This window comes from Pseudorca crassidens, chromosome 2 (genome assembly GCF_039906515.1).
Source record: "Pseudorca crassidens isolate mPseCra1 chromosome 2, mPseCra1.hap1, whole genome shotgun sequence".
In the NCBI taxonomy this organism is placed as follows: domain Eukaryota; kingdom Metazoa; phylum Chordata; class Mammalia; order Artiodactyla; family Delphinidae; genus Pseudorca; species Pseudorca crassidens.
Genome location: NC_090297.1, coordinates 16,299,336 through 16,323,666, shown reverse-complemented (window position 1 = coordinate 16,323,666; position 24,331 = coordinate 16,299,336). Strand labels below are relative to the sequence as shown.

The following is a 24,331-nucleotide window of genomic DNA, read 5'->3' as shown; positions in this document are numbered from 1 at the left end:
AGATTCATCGATGTCACTGATTTTACGTTCTTAATTGATCTTCCTGTGTGAAGGCCATTTATAAGGCATCTCTCGCTTCCTTTATTTGTCTCACATTTTGCCCGTTTTCAAGGAAACAAAGGTCAGAATTTGGAATCAGTCCCAGGACCACTCTTGGGAGACTTTGAGCAGTGATTACAATAGCTCATCAATGATTATAATAGCTAACACTGATTGCTTGCTAAATGCCAGATACCATGGACGTTACAGGCATTTTTGCTGTAACACAGTATATGCAGTCCTGAAAAACCTTGCATCCTGTAAAACTACAGGACTGAAAAGAACTAAAAACAACAGAACATATGGGGAAAATAGGACTAGAGCAGTCCATTCAAAAGTTGTGTAACTTGAGGACATTATGCTAAGTTAAATAAGCCAGTCCCAAGGACAAATAGACTGCATGGTTCCACTTAGATGAGGTACATAGAGTAGTCAGGTTCACAGACAGAAAGTAGAATGGTGGTTGTCTAGGGCTGAGGGAGGGGGATGGGGGAGTTATTTTTAATAGATTCAGAGTTTCAGTTTTGCAAGATGAACTCTGTGGATGGATGGTGGTGATGGTTGCACAACGTGAACATATTATACTTAATGCCACTGAACTGTACACTTAAACATGGCTAAGGTGGTAGATTTTATGTTACCACAATTTTTTTTTAAAGTTGTGCCACTTGGTCATCAAAACACTCACAAGACAGTAATTGGAACCTTGAGAAATAGCTCGCATGGCTGGAGGCTGCCTGGTGGGAAATGGAACTCCTGGCTGTGGCGCCCGAAGATAGACAGATGGGAGCTCTATGCAGTGGGGCTGCCGTTAGGTGGGCCAAGGGCAAGTGCAGCCCTCTGGGAGCTGAGAGTTATGCAAAGTGGCATGTGCCTCTGTGGGGAGGGTTGTGTGCAGGTGCTCCTTTTAAATTATCTTAAAATAGAGCTGACTGGCTTCCTGTGTGGGCATGGGCTAAGCTGAGGGCTTTTCCTCTCTTGCTGGGGTTATCATCCTATGCTTGCTTTTCCAGATCCCATGCCTGAGAAAGACCTCCTGTGGACCAGAGAATTCTATGCACTCTACTGCTGTTATTCTTGTAGTTACCAATCATACAGAAGACTGATCATATAGAATCTAGTTGATGTTACAGGACCACATGTTGAGTAGAACAGACAGGATTCCTTGTTTAATTCTCACACCAACCCTGTGGGGTGGGTTTTATGATGATGATGAGCCTTACTTTTCAGATGAGATCCCGAGGCACAGAGGGCTCATCCACTTACTCCAGGTCACACAGCTGGTAAGCGTATGAACCCAGGCAGTTGGCTCCCGATTCTACACACATCCATTGCAGATCCCTCTGAGGCTCAGTTTCCTCATCAGTAAAATGGGGATAATGGTACCTACTGCCTAGGCTTGTCGTGAGGTCCAACTGAGAGAAGATGTGTGTCACTGATGGTGGCCCCTGGCCCAGGAGGGGCTTGACCAGCAGTGGCTGCCGCTGCTGTCACTGTGTCTCCTCTTATTCCATTTCGAGTTACAGTTTGGTGTTTGGTGCCTTACGGTTCTATACGTACAGCGTCCCTGACAACAGTCAGCCAGCCTGGGTTTGACATCGCATCTGCCCAGTGCACCGTCAGCCAGCGCCCAGCTCTTTGCTTTGTCTGCGGAGAGGGCTCAATGGCGCCTTCTTCAGAAGAACGACCTAGAGTCCTGGGCTCTGAGGAGAAGCAGCCCAGCCAGAGTCACGCTGTCTGCTTCCCTTCCAGGCCTTGGCGCCCGCCATCAACTGGCTGCCGTTCCTCAACACCATCTTCTACCCCGTGGAGATCAACGAATCCGAGCCTATAGTCGTCTATGACAAAGAGTACCTGAGCCAGGTCTCCACCCTCATCAACATCACAGACAAATGGTAAGGGCACCCGGCCGGGACGGGGGCCACACTGACTAGGAACATGGGCCCTGGGCTGGCTTCTGTGAGAGGCTGCAGGGTACCCAGGCTCCTCCGCCCGCCAGCTTGGTAGCCTTGGGCACGTTTCTTTCCCTTTTTCGGGTTCATTTTCCTCATCCATAAAATGGGGATACAAATACAGAGAACTGAGTGAAATAATCTGTGTGAAGTATTTTAACACAGTGCCTGACACTGAATGGGACTCAGTAAATGTTAGCTAATAATTTAGTTAATATTTATGATTTTTAAAAAATATTTATTTAGTGGGCTTCCTTGGGGGTGCAGTGGTTAGGAGTCCGCCTGCCAGTGGAGGGGGACGCGGGTTTGAGCCCTGGTCCGGGAAGATACCACATGCCGCAGAGCAACTAGGCCTGTGTGCCACAACTACTGAGCCTGTGCTCTAGAGCCCGCGAGCCACAACTACTGAGCGTGTGTGCCACAACTCTTGAAGCCCGCGCACCTAGAGCCCATGCTCCGCAACAAAACAAGCCACCACAATGAGAAGCCCGCGCCCCACAATGAAGAGTAGCCCCCGCTCGCCGCAACTAGAGAAAGCCCACGCACAGCAATGAAGACCCAACGCAGCCAAAAATAATAAATAATTTTTTAATTATTTATTTATTTGGCTGCGTCAGGTCTTAGTTGCGGCACACGGGCTCTCTAGTTGTGGCATGCAGGCTCTAGAGCGCACAGGCTTAGTTGCCCCCCGGCATGTGGAATCTTAGTTCCCCGACCAGGGATTGAACCTGCGTCCCCTGCATTGGAAGGCAGATTCTTAACCACTGGACCACCAGGGAGGTCCTATGATTTTCTAATTGTAAAGATTTGTTGCAGAAATGTTTTTAACTACAGAAAAAAATTCAAATTACCCAAAACACTCATGTTGATCTTATGGGATGTGTATATGTGTTTGTAGAGAGAAGCAGGTATGTGAGAGAGAGAGCAAGAGGTGGATTTTCTAACACAGAGGTGGATTTTTTTCGCCATCATCGTGACCACGTGTATAGTCTGCTTTTCCCTTGACCTTTACCATAAGCACCTTCCCCATGTCGTCCCAGACCCTCTGCAGGTCTCATTTTTCATGGCTACATAATATTCCATCAAGTATAAATATGATTATTTACTCACTGTTCCCCACTTGTCAGACTTTCAGGTTGGTTCCAGTTTGAGGCTGGATGTCCACCATAGTGAACACTATATCTATGTGTGAAGGTGACTTGTTTGCAAAGGTGACACCAGCCACAGATGGTTCTCTGTGCCCTGGGGATGGGGGCAGTGAGAGCTCTCATTCATAGAGAACTTGGCCTGGCTGGCCAGAGCTTCCTTCCTTCCCCTCCGATTCTTAGGCCCGCTTTCCCATCTTTGGCCTTCTGGCTGGGTCTTCCCCAAGCATTGGAAATGGCCACTCCTTCCCTTCTTCAGCCCAGTACCACACAGCATCCAGGGTACATCTCCGTGGGCGCCCCCTAGAGGCCAGTGGGGGGAATGCTGCTGTGCATCCAACCTGGGGCACTTCTGAGCCTGTCTGTCATCTTCTTGCCCCAGCCTGCTGAACAACTACATGATCTGGAACCTGGTGCGGAAAACAAGCTCCTTCCTCGATCAGCGCTTTCAGGACGCCGACGAGAAGTTCATGGAAGTCATGTACGGGACTAAGAAGGTGAGCACCTGCTGTGCGCCAGGCCCTAGAACTCGCGAGGGAGGTAGATGACAGGCAGGGGATGAAGAGGGCCACTGAAGGGATCCCCCATGGTGTCCCTGGGCGCACAGGAGGGGATCTAAGCCAGCCAGGGTGGGCAGAAGTTTCCAGGAAGAGGTGATTACACCGTCTTCAAGTGTGAAGAGGACTCTCAGTGATTTAGCTAATTTACAGCAAAAGGTGGCTTCTGGGCTTCCCTTCCGCCTCCTTCTCAATGGTGACGGTGATGAGGCTTTCCTTGTGTAACTCATGTGACTGTCACATCCCTGCAAGGTGGGTATGCCCATCAGCCCCCTCTCACACAGGGACCCCCCCAATAATACTACTTCTTCACCATAAATTTAAAACCCTCGGAGCAGCCCCTGACTCACGGTAAGTACGACACGAGTGTCCACTGATACCATTCTCCTCCCAAGCCCCAGACCAGGTGGTTTCCACCAGCTTTATTTTATTTTATTTTATCTTTTAGTACTTATTTATTTATCTTTATTTGGCTGTGCCAGGTCTTAGTTGAGGCCCGCGGGATCTTAGTTGAGGCACACGGGATCTTAGTTGAGGCACACGGGATCTTTTTTTTAGTTGCGGCATGTGGGCTTCTTAGTTGCAGCACGCATGTGGGATCTAGTTCCCCGACCAGGGATCAAACCCGGGCCCCCCGCACTGGGAGCCCGGAGTCTTAACCACTGGACCACCAGGGAAGTCCCTTCACCAGCTTTAACTGCCCCACTGTGACCCCTGCCCTCCAGCTACTTCCACCTCCCCAAGGAAGTGGAGGTCATTGTGTCGTTCACACGGCCAGCTAGTGCGTGTTCACTGACGCCCTGCCACCATGTGCCAGACTCTGAGCCCAGTACGGAGACACTGAAATGGGTTCTGTGCCCCAGGCCCCCACGTCTGCTGAGGGGGCTGAGAGAAACCGATCAGTCCTCACGTGCTGAGGGGATACACCAAGCCGGGACCCCTGCAGGCAGCTAGGAGGTGCCCCAGCCACAGAGCAGTGGAGGCTGGAGTGCCAAACCCCCCTGCCCCGGCACACCCTGCCCACGCCCAGGACCGCAGCTAGCAAGACCCCAGGGGGCGAGCAGAGCTGGCGCCAGGTGGACTCTGCTCCTGCAGCCCCTCCCAGAGTCCAGGGCAGTGGGCAGAGCCAGATGAGGACTGGCAGAGAATGGCAGCATGTGGGCCCCGGAGTTGATCCTGGGGAAAGTTCTGTCTCTCCCTCCCCTTGTACACCCACCTCTGGCAGGAAGGGGACAGAGGGAGAGGGAGGCTGGGAACAATCCCTGTTCCTGACAAGAGGGGCTTGCTCAGCCACGAAGGCCACCCTGGGCCCGCAGAGAAGGGCCAGGGGAAGAGCTGGCTGCCCTGCCCTCCTTCCTGCCCCACCTGCTGCTATCTTGGACCAGCCCTGGGTGAGCGCCTGGGTCACAGACACGACAAGGCAGGGACTCTGTCCCCTGAATACGTGGTCTCCCAGGAGACTTTATACGGGAAGGGCCTGACCAGGACCCGGGATGGTAGTTACAGAGACGGCTCTGTGTCGGGGGCACACGCCTCCATCATCACTTTATCCCCACCCCGGGTTACAGATGAGGAGACAGAGGCTCAGCGAGGTAAGGGGTTTCCCTAGTCACTCAGCAAGGAAGCAGCCAAGCTCAAATTCACACCCAGGTCTGGATGACTACATTTGGCACTTTTGGCTACTCACTATTAGTGATAATGAATAAACTATATCGTCACTGGATGTTTACTTTTTATAGGCATTATCTCACCAAGCTCCTACAACAGTTCTGTGTCTTGGAAACTGTTATCTCATTTTACAGATGAGGCAACTGAGGCTCAGTGAGGGGAAGGGACTTGTTCAGTCACGCAGCTTGTAAGTGGAGTGGCTCTGAAACCCAGCACATCGGATTCCACAGCCCGTACCCCTGAGCTCTGCACCACTCAGCCTCTACTCTGCAGGAACCAAAAGTTAAAATTGGGCTTCCTGGTGGTTGCCAGGGGCAGCAGGTGGGGAGAGGAGAGTGGGGAGTTGTTGAATGGGTGGAGAGTTTCAGATTTGCAAGATGAAAAGTTCTGGAGATTGGTTGCACAGCCAGTAGATATAACACTACTGGACTGTATGCTTAGAGTTCCCGGACCAGGTTCAACGTGCAGCTGCTGCGCTGACTAACGAGGTGCTGAAAGCTGGTGGGACACAGGAAGGCCTTGGCAGAAGCAAGGGCAGCTGGGAGACCCTGGACGTGGGAGGCTCTGAGCTGGGGCTCACTAGATGCCCCGGGGCTGAGGGGGGAAGACACTGCTCATCTGTTTCTCATTCTCTGGCCCTCCCCACTCCCCACCATGGCTGCTTCTGGGTCCAGGCCAGATCTGTCCAGCTTGCGTCCTGCACAACTCAAAGCACAGCCCCGCTGTGTGACCTTGGGTAGTCTCCTTCCTGCCCTACCTGCTGCTATCTTGGACCAGTCCTGGGTGAGCGCCTGGGTCACAGACGCGACAAGGCAGGGACTCTGTCCCCTGAACACGTGGTCTCCCAGGCTCTCTGAGCCTCAGTTTTCTCATCTGTTGTTTGGGATCATCCCTGACCTCATCTCACAGGACCCTTGGGAATGGCCTCCATTTGGGAAAACACTTTTAATTTGTAAAGCCTTATAGAGCATCCAGGTGCCCATCCTTGTAGGGAGGTAATAGCACAGAGCTCTGGGTCAGAAGTTCTGAGTTTGCAGTGCTTCCTCTAACCATACAGCCTTGGGCAAATCACTTCATTGGATCAGGGAGCTCAGTCTTCCCATCTGTAAAAAGGGGTAACTCATCACTGCCCTATTTACCAGAGGGTTGTCTGGGATTACATGAGGGAATCCCTGCAAAGTCTGCTGCGAAGGCTACCATACTGCACACCGTCTTCTTCATCTGCAGAAAGGAGCACAGAGGGTACCTGCCTCGTCGGGTTAACAGCGAGGATTCTGCAGGGTAGGGCCCTGCACCCAGTAAACACTTACTAAACATTTACTACTATTGCTGATGCTGTTACGCTTTTTATGCACCTGTCTCTCCCCCGAATGTTCTGGGCATTTCAGCTGAGCCCAGAGGGCAAGACCTAGCACCGTCAGGGCACAGCAGAACTGCTCAGAGAACACTGGTTGTGTGAGTTAATGAACGCGTGCGTGAATGAACGGGTTTACGCGAAGAACCCCCTGAGAAGACAATAAGAATCAGTCCGTGATTCAGCCGTCCCAGCCTGGAGCCCCCACAGAGCCCAGGAGTTAGAATCCCCCTGGGCCCAACCTCCTGTGGGGTCAGGCTCCGCCAGGTCCGGGTACAGCCCGTGTCCAGCTGTAGGCTTTGAAGCTGAGGAAGAGCAGTGGGTGGGGTTGCGGGGAGGAGAGGGGCGGCCAAGTGGACACACGGCTGGGAGAGTTTAAAAGAACTTAGAGGGGCTTCCCTGGCGGCGCAGTTGTTGGGAGTCCGCCTGCCGATGCAGGGGACATGGGTTCGTGCCCTGGTCTGGGAAGATCCCACATGCCGCGGAGCAGCTGGGCCCGTGAGCCATGGCCACTGAGCCTGCACGTCCCGAGCCTGTGCTCCGCAAGGGGAGAGGCCACAACAGTGAGAGGCCCGCATACCGCAAAAAAAAAAAAAAAAAAAGAACTTAGCGAAGGCTGGAGTGCCTTTTTCTTCCTTCCTTTCTTCCTTCTTGCCTTTAAGAAAAATTTTTAAAAGGTGTAATTTACACACAATAAAATGTATACACTAAGTATACAGGTTAGTGAGTTTTGACAAATGAAATCACTCCTGTAACCACCAACCCAATCAAGACAGAGAACATTTCCATCAGCCGTTTGTCCAGCGTGCTCTGCACAGGAGGGTCCCTTGCCCGCCATTCCCATCAGTCTCCCCGACCCAGCATCCCCAGAGGTGGGCGTAGATGGGACCACGCAACTGTGCGGGCTTCTTTAGCTCAGCAAAACAGCTGTGAAATTCATCCATGTTGTGTACATCAGTTGTTCCTTCCCTTTTGTTTCCAAGTCGTGTGCTGTTGTATAAAAATACCACGTTTTGTTTATCCATCTGCCTGTCGATGGGCATTTGTGCTGTTTCCAGTTGATGGCTGTTATGAAGCAGGCTACCCTGAGCCTGGGTGGTTTTTACCACCTGCTCTTCAGGGTTAAGAAGACTGGGCTTCCTCTGCAGCACAGGGGTTTATGTGAGCAGGGCCACCACTTGTGGGACTGTCCACAAAGACTGCCAGGGCAGGGGAGCAAGTGGGGCTGAAGCTAGCGCCTCACCGGGGGGTAGAAAGTTAACTGCCCAAGGCTCTCTGCCACCAGGATCCTCATCCTCTTCCAGAAGGGGCGTGGGATGTGGAATCAGGCACGTGAGAGTTCCGGTGGCTGGGGGCCTCTGGACCAGCGGTTTCCCCTGGCTGAGTATCTGTTTCCTCATCAGGCTCCCAGGTTCATTTTGATGGCTCCGGAGGATACCATCAGCATCTGTGAAGTGCTCTGCAGGAAGTAGTAGATGCCGGTGATTAGGGCTATCCCGTGGCCTCTTGGTCCAGTGCCTAAAATAACTTCCACTGGGTCAGAAAAGGTCTCCCTCAAGTTCTGGACAGGAGCACGGGCCTAGCTGGTGCTACCTCCCAGACAGCCAGGGGTTGGGAAGAAGGATGGGGGCCAAGTAACCCCTCTGACTTGTGTTTTCCAGACCTGTCTTCCTCGCTGGAAGTTCTGCGTGAGTGACACAGAGAACACCTTGGGCTTCGCCCTGGGCCCCATGTTCGTCAAAGCGACCTTCGCCGAGGACAGCAAGAACATAGTAAGTGTCTCCCTGTGCACACAGGCTGTGACATCACTCCTGCCATGGCCCCTCACGAGCCTGACAGCCCACGCTCTGGTCTGCTCTGGACCTTCCCTACCCCAGGCCAGGGCTCCAGCTTTAACTCCAAGGTCCTGTTTTCTAAAGCCTTGAATAATCTGAGTTAGGCACAATAGCTACTATGATCGGTTACCAGGCACTTTATCTGTAGTAGCTCATGTAACCCTCACCGCAGCCCGGCCAGGTTATTCCAGCCATCTCCACCTCCAAGGGGCAGGCAGGACCCAGAGAGGTAATGTTGACAGAGCACCCTGACCTCGAGGGGTGACGGACAGAGGAACCTCATGGCTGAGCACCAGGCGACAGCCAGGCCCCAGCTCAGATCCTGGCTTTACCTCTTCCTGGCTGGGTGACTTGGGATAATCTCACTCCGTGAACATGGAAGTGGGAGTGTCCATCCTGCCAGTGGAGACTAAATGACATAGTGCACACAAGAGGGCACCTGGCACAGAAGAAGGGCTCAATAAATGGTAGCTGTTACGTCCTTGGTACCACTTTTATTTCTAAGTTTAACTGCATAGATATTATTTGCAGTCAGAGGTTAGCAAACTGAGACTCAAATCTATTACGTGACTGACCATGACCTACCTGTTAGTGGCTGATGCCATCAGTCCCTCTGCTCTTTCTGCTGACCGACTCCACCTTCCCCTGCCCTAGAGCCTTCAGTCTCCGGGTCTGCTCTCGACGTTATCACCCTCAAAAGCAGCCATTCATCTCCAGCCCAAGCAGAGCATTTCTGAAACCGCTCCTCAGAACTCGACCTCTCTAGATTTTAAAGCCCAGTCCATCAGAAAGGAATTCTGTGGTCCAGTACATCTGAGAACAGCTACATATTCCGGCATCTCTAAAAAGAGTTGCAGCGCCTGGTACCCAGTAAAGGCTCTGAAAAGTCCCACAGCAAAGAGACTTTTCCAAAGCTTGCCCTGAGTGTATTTGACCAGGGAGCCCTGTTTACAGAAGTCCAGTCTCATCTCACAGGATGTTAGTGTTCAGAGGAACGAGTTTGGGGGAACATGGCTGTGGCCCCCCTCCTTAGCCCAGCACCTTGGAGGACAAGGCCTCGAGCCAGGATCTGAGTTGAGTCTCTGGCCTGGCGTCATCCTTCTCCCTGGGATGCCCACTGCCTTTAGGCAAGTCCAGTGCCCAGACCTGACTGGTTCAGCTGCTGTCTCCTCAGGCCAGCGAGATAATCCTGGAGATCAAGAAGGCGTTTGAAGAGAGCCTGAGCACCCTGAAGTGGATGGATGAAGACACTCGGAAATCAGCCAAGGAAAAGGTGAGGCTGGACGGGTGCTGGGAGGGGTCCCGCACAGAGGGCAGCAGCCTCAGAGAGACGAGGGTGGATGAAGGAGGGACTAGTTTTATCCAATGAGCGCAGCACGGTTGCTGTCCTGCGTTCAGGAGGTGGAAAGTCCAGCACGATGGAGGGACAGCCTTGAACACATGATCGGATTAACGACTGTATGAAAACAAACTGTGCTAAGTGCGCAAGGGAGGTGTGACCATGGATGAGATGCAGCCCAGCAGGGGGTGGTGACCAGGGAAGGCTTCCCTCGGGACATGACATTTAGGCAGAGACCCCAAGGATAAGTGGAAGTTAGACAAGAGGAAGGGACGTGAAAGCTCTGAGATGGGAGGAGCTGGGCCGTTTCCCCTTGGCCCAGACCCTGAGCCCGGCACCCACAGAGCACTGCTGGGCGTTCACTGTCCTCTGTGTCTCTCCTGCCCAGGCGGATGCGATCTACAACATGATAGGCTACCCCAACTTTATCATGGACCCCAAGGAGCTGGACAAAGTGTTCAGTGATGTGAGTGGCTCCCACCCTGCCCCCTTGCATTCCTGAATACCCATGGGGACCCCGCTTGGGAAAGGGCAGAGGCTGGGTCTGGGTGGGCCACTGGAGGCACCATGACTGTCAAGACATCTGGAGTTGATGTGCTGTGGGGTTTGGGCATGGACCGCGAACTAAGGAGCCGTTATCTGCTCCTTCCTCTCCTGGGCCAGCCGGTGACCCCCACCTCCCCAGAGCCGCTAGCAGTCAATGACCAGCACAGCACAGTCAGCTCTACTGAATGAGTGGGAAATAACGGGGGAAAACAGATCCTAGAAGGTGTAGAGAGAATCGGTGTCCCTAAAGCATCAGGGGGCGGAGTACAGAGTGGAACCCCTCATACACTTCCCAGACCCCCGAGTTGCCTTCTATCCCCAGGCTTCTCCCCAACCTCCCCAGAGAAACCTGGACCTCTCATTCGGACTTGGAAATGCTAATGGGAAAGAGGAAGAATAAATCCCAAGTGCACATTTAAGCTTAATTTAGGCAACAAGCGTAGTTGATACATCCCTGGTGGTTAGACCTTTGGGCAAATCACTCCTTTAAACGGATTGTGCTTCTGCCCCGAAAGATAAAGTTTTATACCTTATAATTGAAATTTGTGAATTCAGGCATTTTAGAAATTGTAATAACCGCTCATCATGGTTATATTTAAAACCAAAGAATATTAAAACTACTTCTGAGAATATGGGACTCATTCTGCAGCCTTTTTCCTTGAGAGTAATTTTAGATGCTCCAGGGTATCATGATATAAGACGAGGGGCTCCTGGAGACAGCCCAGGCAGACCCCACGGGATTGGAGTCATGACCCCAAGGGCCTAGCATTTTACCAGAGCCCTGATGTAAAGCCAAAAAGTCCTAGAGCAGATCTAAGGGAGAACCTTGCCCCTGGCAAGAGCTGAAAGGCGGGGCTGAGTGGTGAGGAAGGTGTGCAGTAACGCCTGTCCCCTGAGGTTTCACAGATCCCAGCTGGATTTATGAGGTCTGTGCTGGCCAGCGTGGTAGCTACTAGCCACAGATGGCTAATTAATTAAAATCAAAATGAATTAAATGATTAAGTTAAAAGGTTGCACTAGCCACATTTGAAATGCTCAGAAGCCACATGTGGCTGCTGTCGACCGTATCCGACAACATAGGCGTAGAACATGTCCATCATCGCAGGAGGTTCTGGACCCCACTGGACATATTTCCCACCTAAGGCCCTGGCACGGCTGCAGGGGCTTCCTGGTGCCTTGAGACACTGTTGGGTGCTGGGCAGCCCTGGGTAAAGCTCTTGGTGTGTCCTTGGAGTAGGGGGTGGGGGGGGGCAGGCCCCAGGAGGGTGAGGGCCAAGGGAAGAGCCCAAGCCTGCAGCTCTGAGCCCTCCGTTCTAGTCTCTGCCCTGCGGACCAGCCCCCTGACTGCATGGGGTCTCAGTTTCCTCGGTTTTAGAAGACACGGTTTGCGTTCAGGGACCTGAGTGGGCTCTGACCCTGTGGCTTGCTCCCGCCTGTCCAGTACACCGCGGTTCCAGACCTCTACTTCGAGAACGCCATGCGGTTTTTCAACTTCTCATGGAGGGTCACTGCCGACCAGCTCCGGAAAGCGCCCAACAGAGATCAGTGAGTCCCCGGGCCTCGCTGGGAGGGCACGGGCTCCTGCAGGCAGGTATGGGGGCCCAGCTCTCCTTCAGCACGAGTAGGGTGCGGGATGTGACTGTCACGAGGGCCCTCTGAGGAGCGCGGGCGGCTGTTACCCCGCTCAGAAGCCGGGAGCTGAGATCAGCCCGAGTCTGTGTGCCCTTAGAGCCCAGCCTGTTGCCAGACGGAGCTTCGTCCCTGGAGTTGAGCGGGCCTGGCATCACCGCCCAGCTCCACCACTTCAGCGTTCGGAGCCTTTCCTTCATTATCTGTAGATAGGATGGGGGGAGCTTAATAGCCTCCTAGAAAACTCAGATGTAATCAGCCTAGTACTAGTTCTCAGACTAAACTCCCTCCATGCCTAAAACATTTTGCAGGGTAAATCTTAGAGAAAAGAGAAGGCAACTTCTTTGCCTCTGGCTCCCTCTTGTGGACAACAGGGGTTTGAGTTGTCTTCAACCAGGGCTCCCCATAAACGTACAAGAAGGTGGTTTTTGATCTCCAGAATAAGGCACAGGCACTGCCCCAGTGCTGTGAATTTATTTGAAGTCTTTTAATTGAGCTTAAAATTTTCCATCTAAAGTTAGTCTCCTACTCATTAATATACCCACCCCTTAATACATCTCTGTGGGGCTTACTGGAGGAGACATAGTGACTGTCGAGGCTCTTGGAGAAAATATCCTTTCTGTCTCACTCCACTCCCCACTGGCCCTTCCCACCAGAAAAACCATTTGGAAGCCAAGTGTTTCATTACTATCTACCATCAGGGCCCCTTCTACACTCTTAAAATTATTGAACCCCCAAAAGCTTTTTTGTTTATGGGAGTTATATATTTTTTTTTTTTTTAACAAATTTATTTTATTTATTTATTTTTGGCTGCGTTGGGTCTTCGTTGCTGCACGCGGGCTTTCTCTAGCTGTGACGAACGGGGGCTACTCTTCGTTGCAGTATGCAGGCTTCTCATTGCAGTGGCTTCTCTTGTTGCAGAGCACGGGCTCTAGGCACGCAGGCTTCAGTTGTTGTGGCACATGGGCTCAGTAGTTGTGGCTTGCGGGCTCTAGAGCACAGGCTCAGTAGTTGTGGCGCACGAGCTTAGTTGCTCTGTGGCATGTGGGATCTTCCCAGACCAGGGCTCGAACCTGTGTCCCCTGCATTGGCAGACAGATTCTTAACCACTGTGCCACCAGGGAAGCCCTATGGGAGTTATATTGATTTCTCTGAAAATTTTATGAAAAAGAAAAATTTTTTTTAAATTTATTGAGAAGAGAGGTATTGTTTTACTTTTTGCAAATTTCTTTAATGTTTGGCTTAATAGAAGACAGCCAGATTCTCACATCTGCTTCTGCCTTCATTCTGTTACAATATATTGTTTTTGAAATATATAAAGAAACCCTAGGACTTCCCCAGTGGTCCAGTGGTTAAGACTCCACACTTCCAGTACAGGGGACACAGGTTCAGTTCCTGGTTGGGGATGTTCCACATGCGGTGTGGCCGAAAAAAAAAAAGAAAAGATAGGAATAAAGAAATTCTAGCCTCACACAGACATGTAGTTAGAAAAGGGAGGAACCTTTGAACAGGCTTTTTGGTACATGTGCACATCCTTCGTTGATACTATACCAAAACGCGACAGGTGTAACTTTCTTAAAGGTTAGTTGCACCGCCCTCCGAAACCATATTCATAAACTTTTCATATTCTGTTACACTAAAATCCGTCGGTCTGTCTTGCGCTTTGAATGAATCTTTTACCGCGATATGATTTTGTAACACCGTGCATTGGTCATTGGGAAAACAGTGCTTCACTGAACTTCACATATCTTCCAAACAGTAACTTCTTCATTTTAGAATATCAAAAAAAATCCACCTTTGTTAATATCACTGCTGACCTCCAGAGAGAAGTCTTTAAATGTTGGGCAGCTATCAAGTTTGTGGTGGCCGATACCAGTTTTTCAAAATTTTGCTTGAAACTTCAGGTTTTTGGAAACCTTGCATTTTTATCATTGGCAACAAATGGTGTCGGTTGTTTTCCTTGAGGTGATGAGTTCACGCTATTCATTTTCAAGGATATGTCTGTCAAACACCCGTCATCCTCTCAAGTACAAATGGTGTTCCATGAAAAAAACAGAAATGCTTATGAGTGGTTCCCATCTGGTCACGCATAATATTCAGAGACTTGTACTCAAGGGTCTAGATTTAATGAAGTTAATAGTTATGCTGCGTCATCAAGGATGTTCTTAAGTGAAAATGACTTTTTTTTCTGGTGAAGAACACGGTGACCAATTGAACAGCCGGTACCACCAGCTTGACTCAGCTCTAGGACTCCAGCAGTTTTACCCAGCGTTGCTTTTACACCATCAGTGTAACGTCAACACGATGGGAAAGGCGAATAACATCTTAACATTATTATGAAAACAGTTTGACCTCACAGAACCCCTGAAAGGGAACTGAGGGATTCCCATCGCGCCAGGTGTCCACAGAGCACACTTTGAAAACTGCTGACCAATACATTTTGAGCCTGGATTGTAACGACTTTTTAGTATGTAATGATCTGTTTTGTTCTTTTTTTTTTTTTTTTATGCTCAACATTTTTTTAATTTTGTATTTGACCACGCAGCATGGCAAGGGGGATCTTAGTACCCCGACCAGGGATTGAACCCGTGCCCCCTGCGGTGGGAGCGCAGTCTTAACCACTGGACCACCAGGGAAGTCCTGAGATGCTCAGCATTTTTAATAGTCAGTGAAATGAAATTAAACATAAAGTAAGATTTCACGGTACGCTTGCTAACGTGGCTAAAGTTAATAGTTTCTGGGACTGTTGTGTGCTTGTGTGGCCTGGGGCCTGGGGTCAAGGGGAATCCACACTCTTAGGGCTCTGGACACTCTCCAGATGGGCCGTCCCCACCTGCGCTCCCCCAGCAGGCTCTGAGCTTGCCCCTGTGTCTCGCTTGCAGGTGGAGCATGACGCCACCCATGGTGAACGCTTACTACTCGCCCACCAAGAATGAGATAGTGTTTCCGGCTGGAATCCTGCAGGCACCGTTCTACACCCGCTCTTCACCCAAGTACGCGATGCTTCTGTTGCTCCCGCCCCGTCTCCTCCCCCCACCCCTCAGTGGATCCCCCGGCCCAGCCCAGCCCTGTGGCCCACAGCTGACCCCACGTGCACACCCACCTCGCTGAGAGCTCCTCGTCCCACCGGCCAGGAGATGTTGCCATGGAAACAACAGCCTTACTCCCTGTGCCTCCCTCTGGGGTCGCAGGGACCGGGGAAGCCTCTGCACGGTGGGAACTTGGGGGTTGGAGCCACATATAGGGAAATTCCCCTCTAACAGCGTTCTAGAACAGTCTCAGCTGGGAAGGTGGGAAGAGTGAGGGCACTGTCTCAGAAATGAAATCCACACAGGCCTGGGTCCGAATCCCAGGCCTGCTCTCTGCTGATTGTGTGGCCCTTGGGCAAAATGCCTGAACCATTCCACGCCTCTGTCTGCTCATTTATAGAGTTAGTTACCAAGGCCTAACTCCTTGGGATGACCAAAGAGGACCGTGCGGTGCCACAGAGCACCTGGCACAGTGCTTGGCATCCAGCGGGCACAGGCAGGGCACAGCAGACTCACCAGGCTCTGACTGGCTCGGGGGCCTGACTGGAGCCCTGCGGGACTCTGCCGTGTCTCCAGGCTGGGAAAGCAGTGGTCCCTCCCCACATGGCATCACTCTCACCTTCGTGTCCTCCCCTTCAGCGCCTTAAACTTTGGTGGCATCGGTGTCGTTGTGGGCCACGAGCTGACTCATGCTTTTGACGATCAAGGTACAGGTTCCTTGGGGTCCCCTTCAGATGATTCCCCCACCAGCTTCCTGGCCCCACTGCTTCTGCTTTTGCTGCCTTCACGTCTAAGGGTCTTAGCCTTAGAGACAGAAGGATCTGGGTTCATATCCTGGCCTGGCCACCTGCCAATTGTGTGGACCTTAGCAAGTCCCATCAGTTCTGCAGGCCTCTGTTTTCTGCTCTGTAAAATGGGCATGATGCTTGTGTGGTGGTTGTGAGGACAGGGCAGACTCAAAGGGGAGCACCCTGCTTCAGGACGGTGTGCAGTGCCAGGGGTGGGTACCAGTAGTCAGCGGGGAGAGAACATTTCTCCACCACTCCAGAGATTTCTCTGGTCCAACCACAGTCAGAAGAGTTAGCACCTCACCAGCTAATGTCCAGAATCCTCCTCATTGCCTCCTGCCTTGGGGACTCCAAGGCCAAGGAGGAGGAGGCAAGGCCTTGGAGGCCAGGCCCTGTCCCATGACCCTAGCACTGCTGGCTGCATTCACCTTCTCCTGGCTCAGGGTCAGAGGCCCTTCACCAGCCTTGACAGTGAATCCAGCTCCACCGAAGCTTTGAACATGCTGGTCCTTTGCCGAGATCAGGTTCCTCTATCCCCCACCCCCACCCCAGCAGCTGATTCATGCAGCTCCTTTAGCACCCAGACCGGCCTCATCTCCCCGGTGCTGGGTGGTAGATGGGTGGATCATTTCTCCCTGGGAGGAGAGGCACAACCAGCAGCACGGGTCCCGGCTCTGCCTCTTCTCCCCCTGACCTGACACTTTTGTCGACCCCGCAGGACGGGAGTATGACAAGGACGGGAACCTTCGGCCCTGGTGGAAAAACTCATCCGTGGAGGCTTTCAAGCAGCAGACCGAGTGCATGGTGGAGCAGTACGGCAACTACAGTGTGAACGGGGAGCCGGTGAACGGCCGGCATACCCTCGGGGAGAACATCGCTGATAATGGGGGCCTCAAGGCGGCCTATCGGGTAAGAGGCCCCCTCCTCACACACCCCAGGCCAAGGTTGGGACTGTCCAGCTGCTTCTCAGTTAAGGGTGGTTGTAGACAAGCTGGGGCAAGCGCAGCAGCCCTGCGAGCCTCAGTTGCCACATCTGTGGAATGGGTGGCAGTGAGGACTGATTGAAAGGGTCTATGAAGCACCTAGCACGGAACTGGCACATAGAAGGCTGTCTACTCTGAGTCCAGCCCGACTGAAGGTCACCAGAAAGGGCTTGGGCTAGACCCACCTGAAGACCTGCCTGTTCTTCCCTTTACAGGGGAAGCCGCCACTGACTCAGGCAGCAGTGGGCCCGGGAAAGGAGGGAGGGGTCAGTGGTCTTAGAGCCACTTCCGGCTCACGTCCTGGTTCTGGAGTAAGTCAGTCAGCCTCCTTGAGCCTCAGGATACATGGCTGTGGCTACCTAGTCCCTGCATCGCTGGGTGTTAGAAAGATAGCATGTGACTACTTGGGCTCAGGGCCTGTTCCGGAGTGGCACTCGGAGATGTTAGCTGAGTTGGAAGGGAGATACCAGAGGCCAGTGCAGAGCCTCCAGCTCCCCGTGGTAGTGAGAGCAGAAATCCTGCGAGGTGCCCGGTATTGAGGCCTTACTGTGCGCCAGGCGCTGTGCTCAGCGCCCCCGACAGCTTTACAGTTAGGAATCACAAGCCCGTTTTGCAGGTGAGGAAACCAACCCAGAAACATTCAGCAACTTGCCTGACGTCCCTTAGTCAGTGAAAGGGAATCGCGATCTTTCTACCCACCGTGTACTGTTGTTGGCGCTGGAGATTCTGTGACAAAACAGACAGGGATCCTGCTGTCCTAAAGCTCGCAATTTTAATGGGGTGGCGAGGGGGAGAAAGGCAATACATACCTACACAAATAAATGAGGCAACCTCAGGTATTGATAAGGAAAAGAAGAATATAAACTAGGCCAAAGAAATAAAGGAAAATGGGGGGAAGGATGGCCAGGGGAAGCCTTCTGGAGGGGATGACATTTGAATTGAGACCTAAATGATGAGGAAGAGGCAGGGAAAGCTGGGAAAGGAGAGTAAGTACGGAGGCCATGAGATGGACCCAGGCCTGGCATGGTCAAGGACAGGAAGGAGGACGGGGCAGCGTGGAGGCAGGGCAGGGCCCAGGGCAGGGGGGAGGCCGGAGGAGGGGCTGGGCCAGGCTGCCGGCCTCTGCCGGCTGAGCAAGGAGCTTGGGTTTTATTCTGGCGACAATGAGAGCCGCTGCAGGGGTTTTAAGTAGAGGAATGAAATGATCTAAGTTATCCTGTACGACAGGGTCAGCAGACCTACAGTCCCTGGGCCACATCCGGCCCTCGGCTGGATAAATCAATAAAAACAAATAAAAAGGGGGGGGGACACAGCCATGCCCATTCGTCTCCATGGTGCCTGTGTCTGCTTTCACACAGTGGCACCCTTGAGTTGCTGTAGAAAAGAGTGTTTGGCTTCCAAAGCTGAAAATATTTACTCTCCGGCCCTTTACAGAAAATTCTGCCAACGCCTGCTTTACAAGGATGACTTGAGTTGCTAAGTTGGGAGGGGATTGGAATTGGACCAGTTTGAGTCACGGAGACTAGTTAGAAAGCTGCTGTGAGGTTGTCCAGGCAAGAGACAGGATAGAGCAATGGGAAAGGTGAGAAGTGGTTAGATTTGGGTTGTTCGGTTGATTGAAAGAGAAGAATCAAGGGAGAGTCCTGGGGTTTGGGCCTGAGTAACTGGGTGGTTGGTGATGTCACTTACTGTGATGGGAAAGTGATATGTGTGTGTGTGTGTGTGTGTGTGTGTGTGTGTTAAGTTTGGGATGCATCTTGGATATCCAGCTGGGGCAGTTGAATATACCCAAGAAGAGGCTGGAGCTAGAAGGGTGTGCATTTGAGAGCCGTCGGTATTTAGATGTAGATGGTATTCAAAGCCATAGTGTTGAATGAGCTCCCCTCAGAATGAGTGCAGGTAAAGAGGACGGCTCCTCTAGGCTAAGCTGAGGCCACCACCAGAAGCTAGTCCCTGTCCCAGCTGGGTAGACCTTCCCTGATCTCCCATGGTAGCCCCCACCCCACCCCGCTCGCTCCTGTGTCATGGGGACCCTGAGCTCTGTTCTCTCCCCCCAGGCCTACCAGAACTGGGTGAAGAAGTACGGGGCTGAGCAGACGTTGCCCACCCTGGGTCTCACCAATAACCAGCTCTTCTTCCTGGGGTTTGCACAGGTGAGTTCATTAGAGAAAAGCCAAACTCAGACACAGTCTGCCGTCTTGAGTTCCAGGAGCTCTGAAAATCAAAAGGCAAGTTTCCTCAAATTGGGAAGCCCTAGCTCACTGGTCCGTCCGCAGGGCAGTTACCCTGTAAGGAGGTGAGCTTCATCATTAGCGAAATTCAAGGAAGGGCCAAGAATGCTGTTAGAGGAATTCCTGCATCAGGTAGGTGAGAGGACGAGGTGACTGCTAAGGGCCCTTCTGCTTCTGGGGTTCTAGCAATGTCTTGAAAACTCAAGACGTCCCGGGCTGTTCCTTGAGCTGGCATTCAGCATGTAGCCTTCTGTTGGTGCCCGGAGCCACCAGGCCATTAGACAGTTTGATCTGGACTCAAAGTGGTTTGGGGGCAGAATCCTTCGTTCAGGTGAAATGTCACAAAGATGCCCGGAACAGACAGAGAGCTGCTCTGGTTGCAGCAGAGGAAGCTGGGATGGGGTCCCACCAGCCCCTGTCTCTTCCTAACCCACTTGACAGGCTCTCCTGGCCCCCCGGGGTCTCAGAACCAGGCGGGGCCCTTATTTCCCTGCTGTGGTGATGGGGCCAGTGGTGACCCCGGCCTCTCCCATGTCTCTCCCCCGAAGGTCTGGTGCTCCGTCCGCACGCCCGAGAGCTCGCACGAAGGTCTCATCACCGATCCTCATAGCCCGTCCCGCTTCCGGGTCATCGGCTCCATCTCCAACTCCAGGGAGTTCTCGGAACACTTCCACTGCCCGCCCGGCTCACCCATGAACCCTCGTCACAAGTGTGAAGTGTGGTGAGAGGGGTGGAGCATCAAGAGCCAAGGAGGAAGCAGGGCAGGGGCTGAGGACCGCCCCCGGGGCGGGGCCAACAAGGCTGCCCGCTCCTTCCGGCGCCCAGGGCGGCGCCTGGCCACCACGGGCCCCCTTCCTCTCGCTGGAGGGTTTTCAGCCCGAACCAAGTCTGTGATGTGGGTTCTCACATTAATCCGAGATTTGCTCCCCTGTGAAGACCCGGTCATCCCAGGCACACGTGTGTCAACTCTGATGGGCATTTGGGTGTCAGGCCGGTTGCTCACCAGGCCTGGGCCCCACGCCGACACGGGCAGCGGGACACAGCCTCCTGCCCACATCCAGCGCCAGATACACCACAAACACCACTGTGTCAGTGCTTTAAAGATGTATTTTTGGGGAAACTATTTTTTAAACATTGTGGAATACACTGGAAATCTTCAGGGAAATAACGCATTTGAAACACTTTTTTTTTTTTTAAGGAAAGGATTGGTATATTTATTATGTTCTGTTTTTCTAAATAACCTGTGGACAAGCCCCACTGATTTACCCCCCCTCGCTTCCTCACTTGCTGCAAGGTTGGGCTGAAGCAGGATCCCCAGCCACTGAGCAGGTCCCCCAGTGGAGAGCTGCCTCAGTCCCTGGGGTATGCGGTTCAGCCTCCTCCCCTGGTTCTTGGTCCCCTGGTGCAGAGAGGAGAGGCATAGAGGCCCGGCAGAGGGAGGGGCCAGCTCGTTGGTACCACCCCCTCAGTGTGCCTGCCTCTGTCCCCAGAGTCCAACAGTGGGAACCCCAGCAAGGAAGATCTGACCCCGAAGTCACAGCAGAGGACTGATGGCTGCATGAGGCCAGGTCAGGGCCCTCAAACCCTGTCTGGAGGTGCCCGAGCACCCTGGATCCGGGTCACGGGAGCCCTGCGAGGCTGAGACATCCCCATCAGGTGTACTCTGCCGTGCCCTAGATGTCCTCTTTCCGTCCGCCGCCTTCTGACTGCCCCCTGTCAGTCCTGGGGCCTGTTGTCTCTCTGCAGCATCCTGCCATCCCAGCCACTTTGGGGTCTCTGCCTTGCACACCCTCTTCTCCCAGAGAAGAAGGAAAGGGAAAGCAGCTCTCATTGCCCAAGGGCCCAAATCCTCCCTTCGAGCTCCGTCCTCTACCACTAGCCCGGGCCGGGCTCCCAGGACCGCAGCCAGGCCCGCCCTCCCTTCTCTAGTGCCTTATCCAAGGCTGCGCCTGGGCTCCCCACAAGGAGACAGCCCTCCGCCCCCAGGGGCCCCTTGGCCTCCTCAGTGAAGCCCCCCAAGTGTCCTGACTGGAACACAAGGCCATACCCCCTACTCCAGTGCCACACAGCTGCCCCTCATAGCCACCCGGAGGCTCTGACCTACAGGTCTACGGCACTGAGGTCAGGAATCTGAAGAGCCCCTGAACTTGCCCTGGGCTCCAGCCCACCCTCAGCCCCTTGGGCTGAATCAAGACCATACTTGTAGCAAGATCCACTGCTCTTCTTGGGGGATGCTCTTAGCCACGGGAGGCTGCGAGGGGAAGGCTCCCCCAACCTGGTTGGTCTGGCCTGAGGTGTTAGGGGACCAGGAATGTCGTCCCCTCCCTGTGGCCTCATTTTCTCTGGACTCCCCCACCTGGTGGAGCTTATGTAGCCCCAGGCTGGCCCTGAGGAAGCAGGCAACCCCTGACCAAGGCAGGAGCTGCCTCAGCCCTCCTGCCTGGTAGCCAGGCCACCGGGCCAGCCCCGCTCCCACAGGGAGCCAGAGTTCTCCTCGCCCAAGATGAGCAGAGGCTCAGCCACTGCCTCGCCCACCTTCAGGTTGGCCCTGGAGCTGGGGCAGGGGTGTTGGCAGTGGGCTCCAGGTGAGGCCCCTGGCCCCCACCAGAGGCAGGCCTGCTGTCTCTTCAGAGGAAAGGGAGGACAGGAGCCAGAGAAGGAGCTGGAGTCGGGAGCCCGCCATGCGCACCTCACCACGGAGGGACCGGCTCTCCTGGGCCTGGCGCCCTCCCCTCCCTCACCCTCCCGCCCTCCGGCCTTCCCCGAGGAGGGTCGCAGTCCCGGCACCATGGACTGGGACCTGCCAGCCAGAAGCAGGGGTCCTAGGGCTGAGGGTCCAGCCGGAGGGAACGTCCTCTGCCCTCATTGCTTCAGGGAGTGGGAGGGGGCAGGCCGAGGAGGACTCGGGACCAGCGGGGATGGAAGCAAAGGAAGCACTCCCACTGCCTCCCCCGCAGAGCCTTGGGCAGCTGCGCTCTGAGAGGCCCCTTCCTCCTAGGCCTGGGGAGCCATCGGGGCGGCTTCTCCGTGGGCACATGGACGTGGGGTTTGGAGCTGGGAATCTATTTTTTGTATTATCATGTTTTGTGCTACTGTAGTTTGGGTGTGGCACTATTGTAACTGAAATAAAGTACTTGTACCGAGGGCCATGTTGGTCCAAGTGTGTGTCCTGTGGAGCTGAGGGAGGGCGCCTGGCCAGCACAGAGCTGCTAGCACCCCCAGGGCCTACTGCACCTCCTCTCCAGAGCAGAGGCCTTGGACCCTGACAAATGCCAGAAGGTTACGCAGTGCCTATGCCCACCTGGCCACACTTCATCCCTATGACCCTGTAAGGGCCCCCTGCTGGTGAGAATGATGCATGTCACCACATGAGCTCAAGGGACCTCCTGGTAAAAATAATTTTTCCATTATCTTGGAGCAAAGGATGTCAACAGTGGGTTTCCAGGCCTCAGGTGCTTGGGCAGGGCCAGGCAGGAGAAGGGGCATTCGAAGAAGTTCAAGGAAGAGTCTCTGACATACACTCATGCCTCCTCCTGGGTTTTGCATGTATTCTTCCCTCTGCCTGGAATACTCTTCGCTGACTTCTTTTGGCTGATAAACTCCTACCCATCCTTCAATGCCCAGCTCAGCATCACCTCTAGGAAGCCATTCCTGACCTCCAGTCCCGATCAGGTGGCTCATACAGGCTTCCCTCTCCTACCAGAGTGTCTTAGTGCCAGGGCTGCCATAACGAACTATGACAACGTGGTGGCTAATACAACCGAAATTTATTGTCTCACAGTTCTGGAGGCTAGAAGTCTGAGACTGAGGTGTCAGCAGAGTTGATTCCTGCTGAGGAATGTGAGGGAGAATCTAGGCTAGAAGCCTGGTTTCTGGTGATTTGCTGGCAGTCTCTAGTGCTGCCTACTTGTAGAAGCATCACTCCAGTCTGTCTTCATCTCACATGAAAATATGAGAGGCTGCTAAAAACAGTACCGCCTCGGGAAGCGCGCGCGCACACACACACACACACACACACACACACACACACACACACACACACAGGCTGAAGGTGCAGAAGGGAGACATTTTGTCCTGCAGAGGCCCATCTTACTGACACTCTCCCCCTCCCAATGACCGAGTGAACAGGCTCCTTTCTCTTCCCCACTCTGAGCCCTGGGGCCCCTGCTTCTCCCTTCCCGAACTGCCTCCCTTTTTTGTTAGCAGCAGATCCTCCGCTTCCAAAGCATGCCCCCCTCCCCAAGCAGGAATTAAAACCCCAGCTCGACCCTCTAGGAGTTTATCCTACAGTTAAGGAGATAGAAACACATGCAAGATGCGATTGAGAACAACTAGAAAATGTATACAACCTATAATAACAATTAATTGTGAAAGCAACAGGATTCAGCAGAGACTCTCCATAAGTGTTGAGGAACTGCAGAGGGAGGGATGAGACAATATTCTAAACTTTAAAGAATCTACACAATAATAAAACAATGAAAAATGGGTGAGACCTTTACAAAGAAAACTAAAACTTTCCAGAAGACCATAAAAGAAGACCTGAATAAATGCAGATGAATACCCTTATCATGAATGGAAAAGTTCAACATAATAAAAGATGTCAGTTCTCCCCCACGTTAATCTATACTTTCCATGTACTTTCAACCAAACTTCCAAGATAATTTTCATGGAATTTGATAAGCGGATTCACATGGAATAGAAAATGCACCACGGCCAAGACAATTTTGAAAAAGAATAATGAGGGAGCTGGTTCTCTCACAATATGTTATAAAGCTTTAGTAAGTAGTATGATGTCATGTTGGTGTAGGATCAGAGAAATGAAACAACATGGATAGATTAGGGAGACAATTCTATGTATACGTGGGAACTAGTATAGGATAAAGGAAGCCCTTTAAATCAGTTGGGAAATGATGAACCATTTAATAAATCGTGTTAGGATATCCACTTGGGAAAAATGAATCTAGATCTTGCCTCTCTCACACAGTTCTCACACACAGTGATCACAGTGATAAATGCTACACATATGGAGACCTAAACATGCAGTAACTATAAAAGTATTAGATGAAATATTACAGAAGATGTTCGTGACTTTGGGTAGGCAAAGTCATCTTTGAAAAGACACTATTCATGAATATGAAGGTAATTGTAGAATTTCTAAAAATATTTTTTAAAAAACTCTAGGGAAGAGATATGGGAACATATGTATATGTATAACTGATTCACTTTGTTATAAAGC

At 52.6% G+C, this 24,331-nt stretch overlaps 1 protein-coding gene across 2 annotated transcripts in view; it reads left to right on the top strand.

Annotated features, from left to right (window-relative positions):
- Positions 1–22,239, top strand: part of ECE1 (endothelin converting enzyme 1) — a 114,887-nt gene extending 92,648 nt beyond the window's left edge. For both annotated transcript variants that reach the window (XM_067723028.1, XM_067723018.1), the window contains exons 9-19: positions 1,792–1,934; positions 3,519–3,633; positions 8,377–8,487; positions 9,725–9,823; positions 10,278–10,355; positions 11,877–11,980; positions 14,947–15,057; positions 15,733–15,800; positions 16,600–16,790; positions 18,922–19,017; positions 19,644–22,239. In XM_067723028.1, coding sequence (XP_067579129.1) covers positions 1,792–1,934; positions 3,519–3,633; positions 8,377–8,487; positions 9,725–9,823; positions 10,278–10,355; positions 11,877–11,980; positions 14,947–15,057; positions 15,733–15,800; positions 16,600–16,790; positions 18,922–19,017; positions 19,644–19,820 — 1,293 coding nt within the window. In that variant the 3' untranslated portion in view covers positions 19,821–22,239. The remainder of the gene's footprint in view (positions 1–1,791; positions 1,935–3,518; positions 3,634–8,376; positions 8,488–9,724; positions 9,824–10,277; positions 10,356–11,876; positions 11,981–14,946; positions 15,058–15,732; positions 15,801–16,599; positions 16,791–18,921; positions 19,018–19,643) is intronic.
- The last annotated feature ends 2,092 nt before the right edge of the window (positions 22,240–24,331 follow it).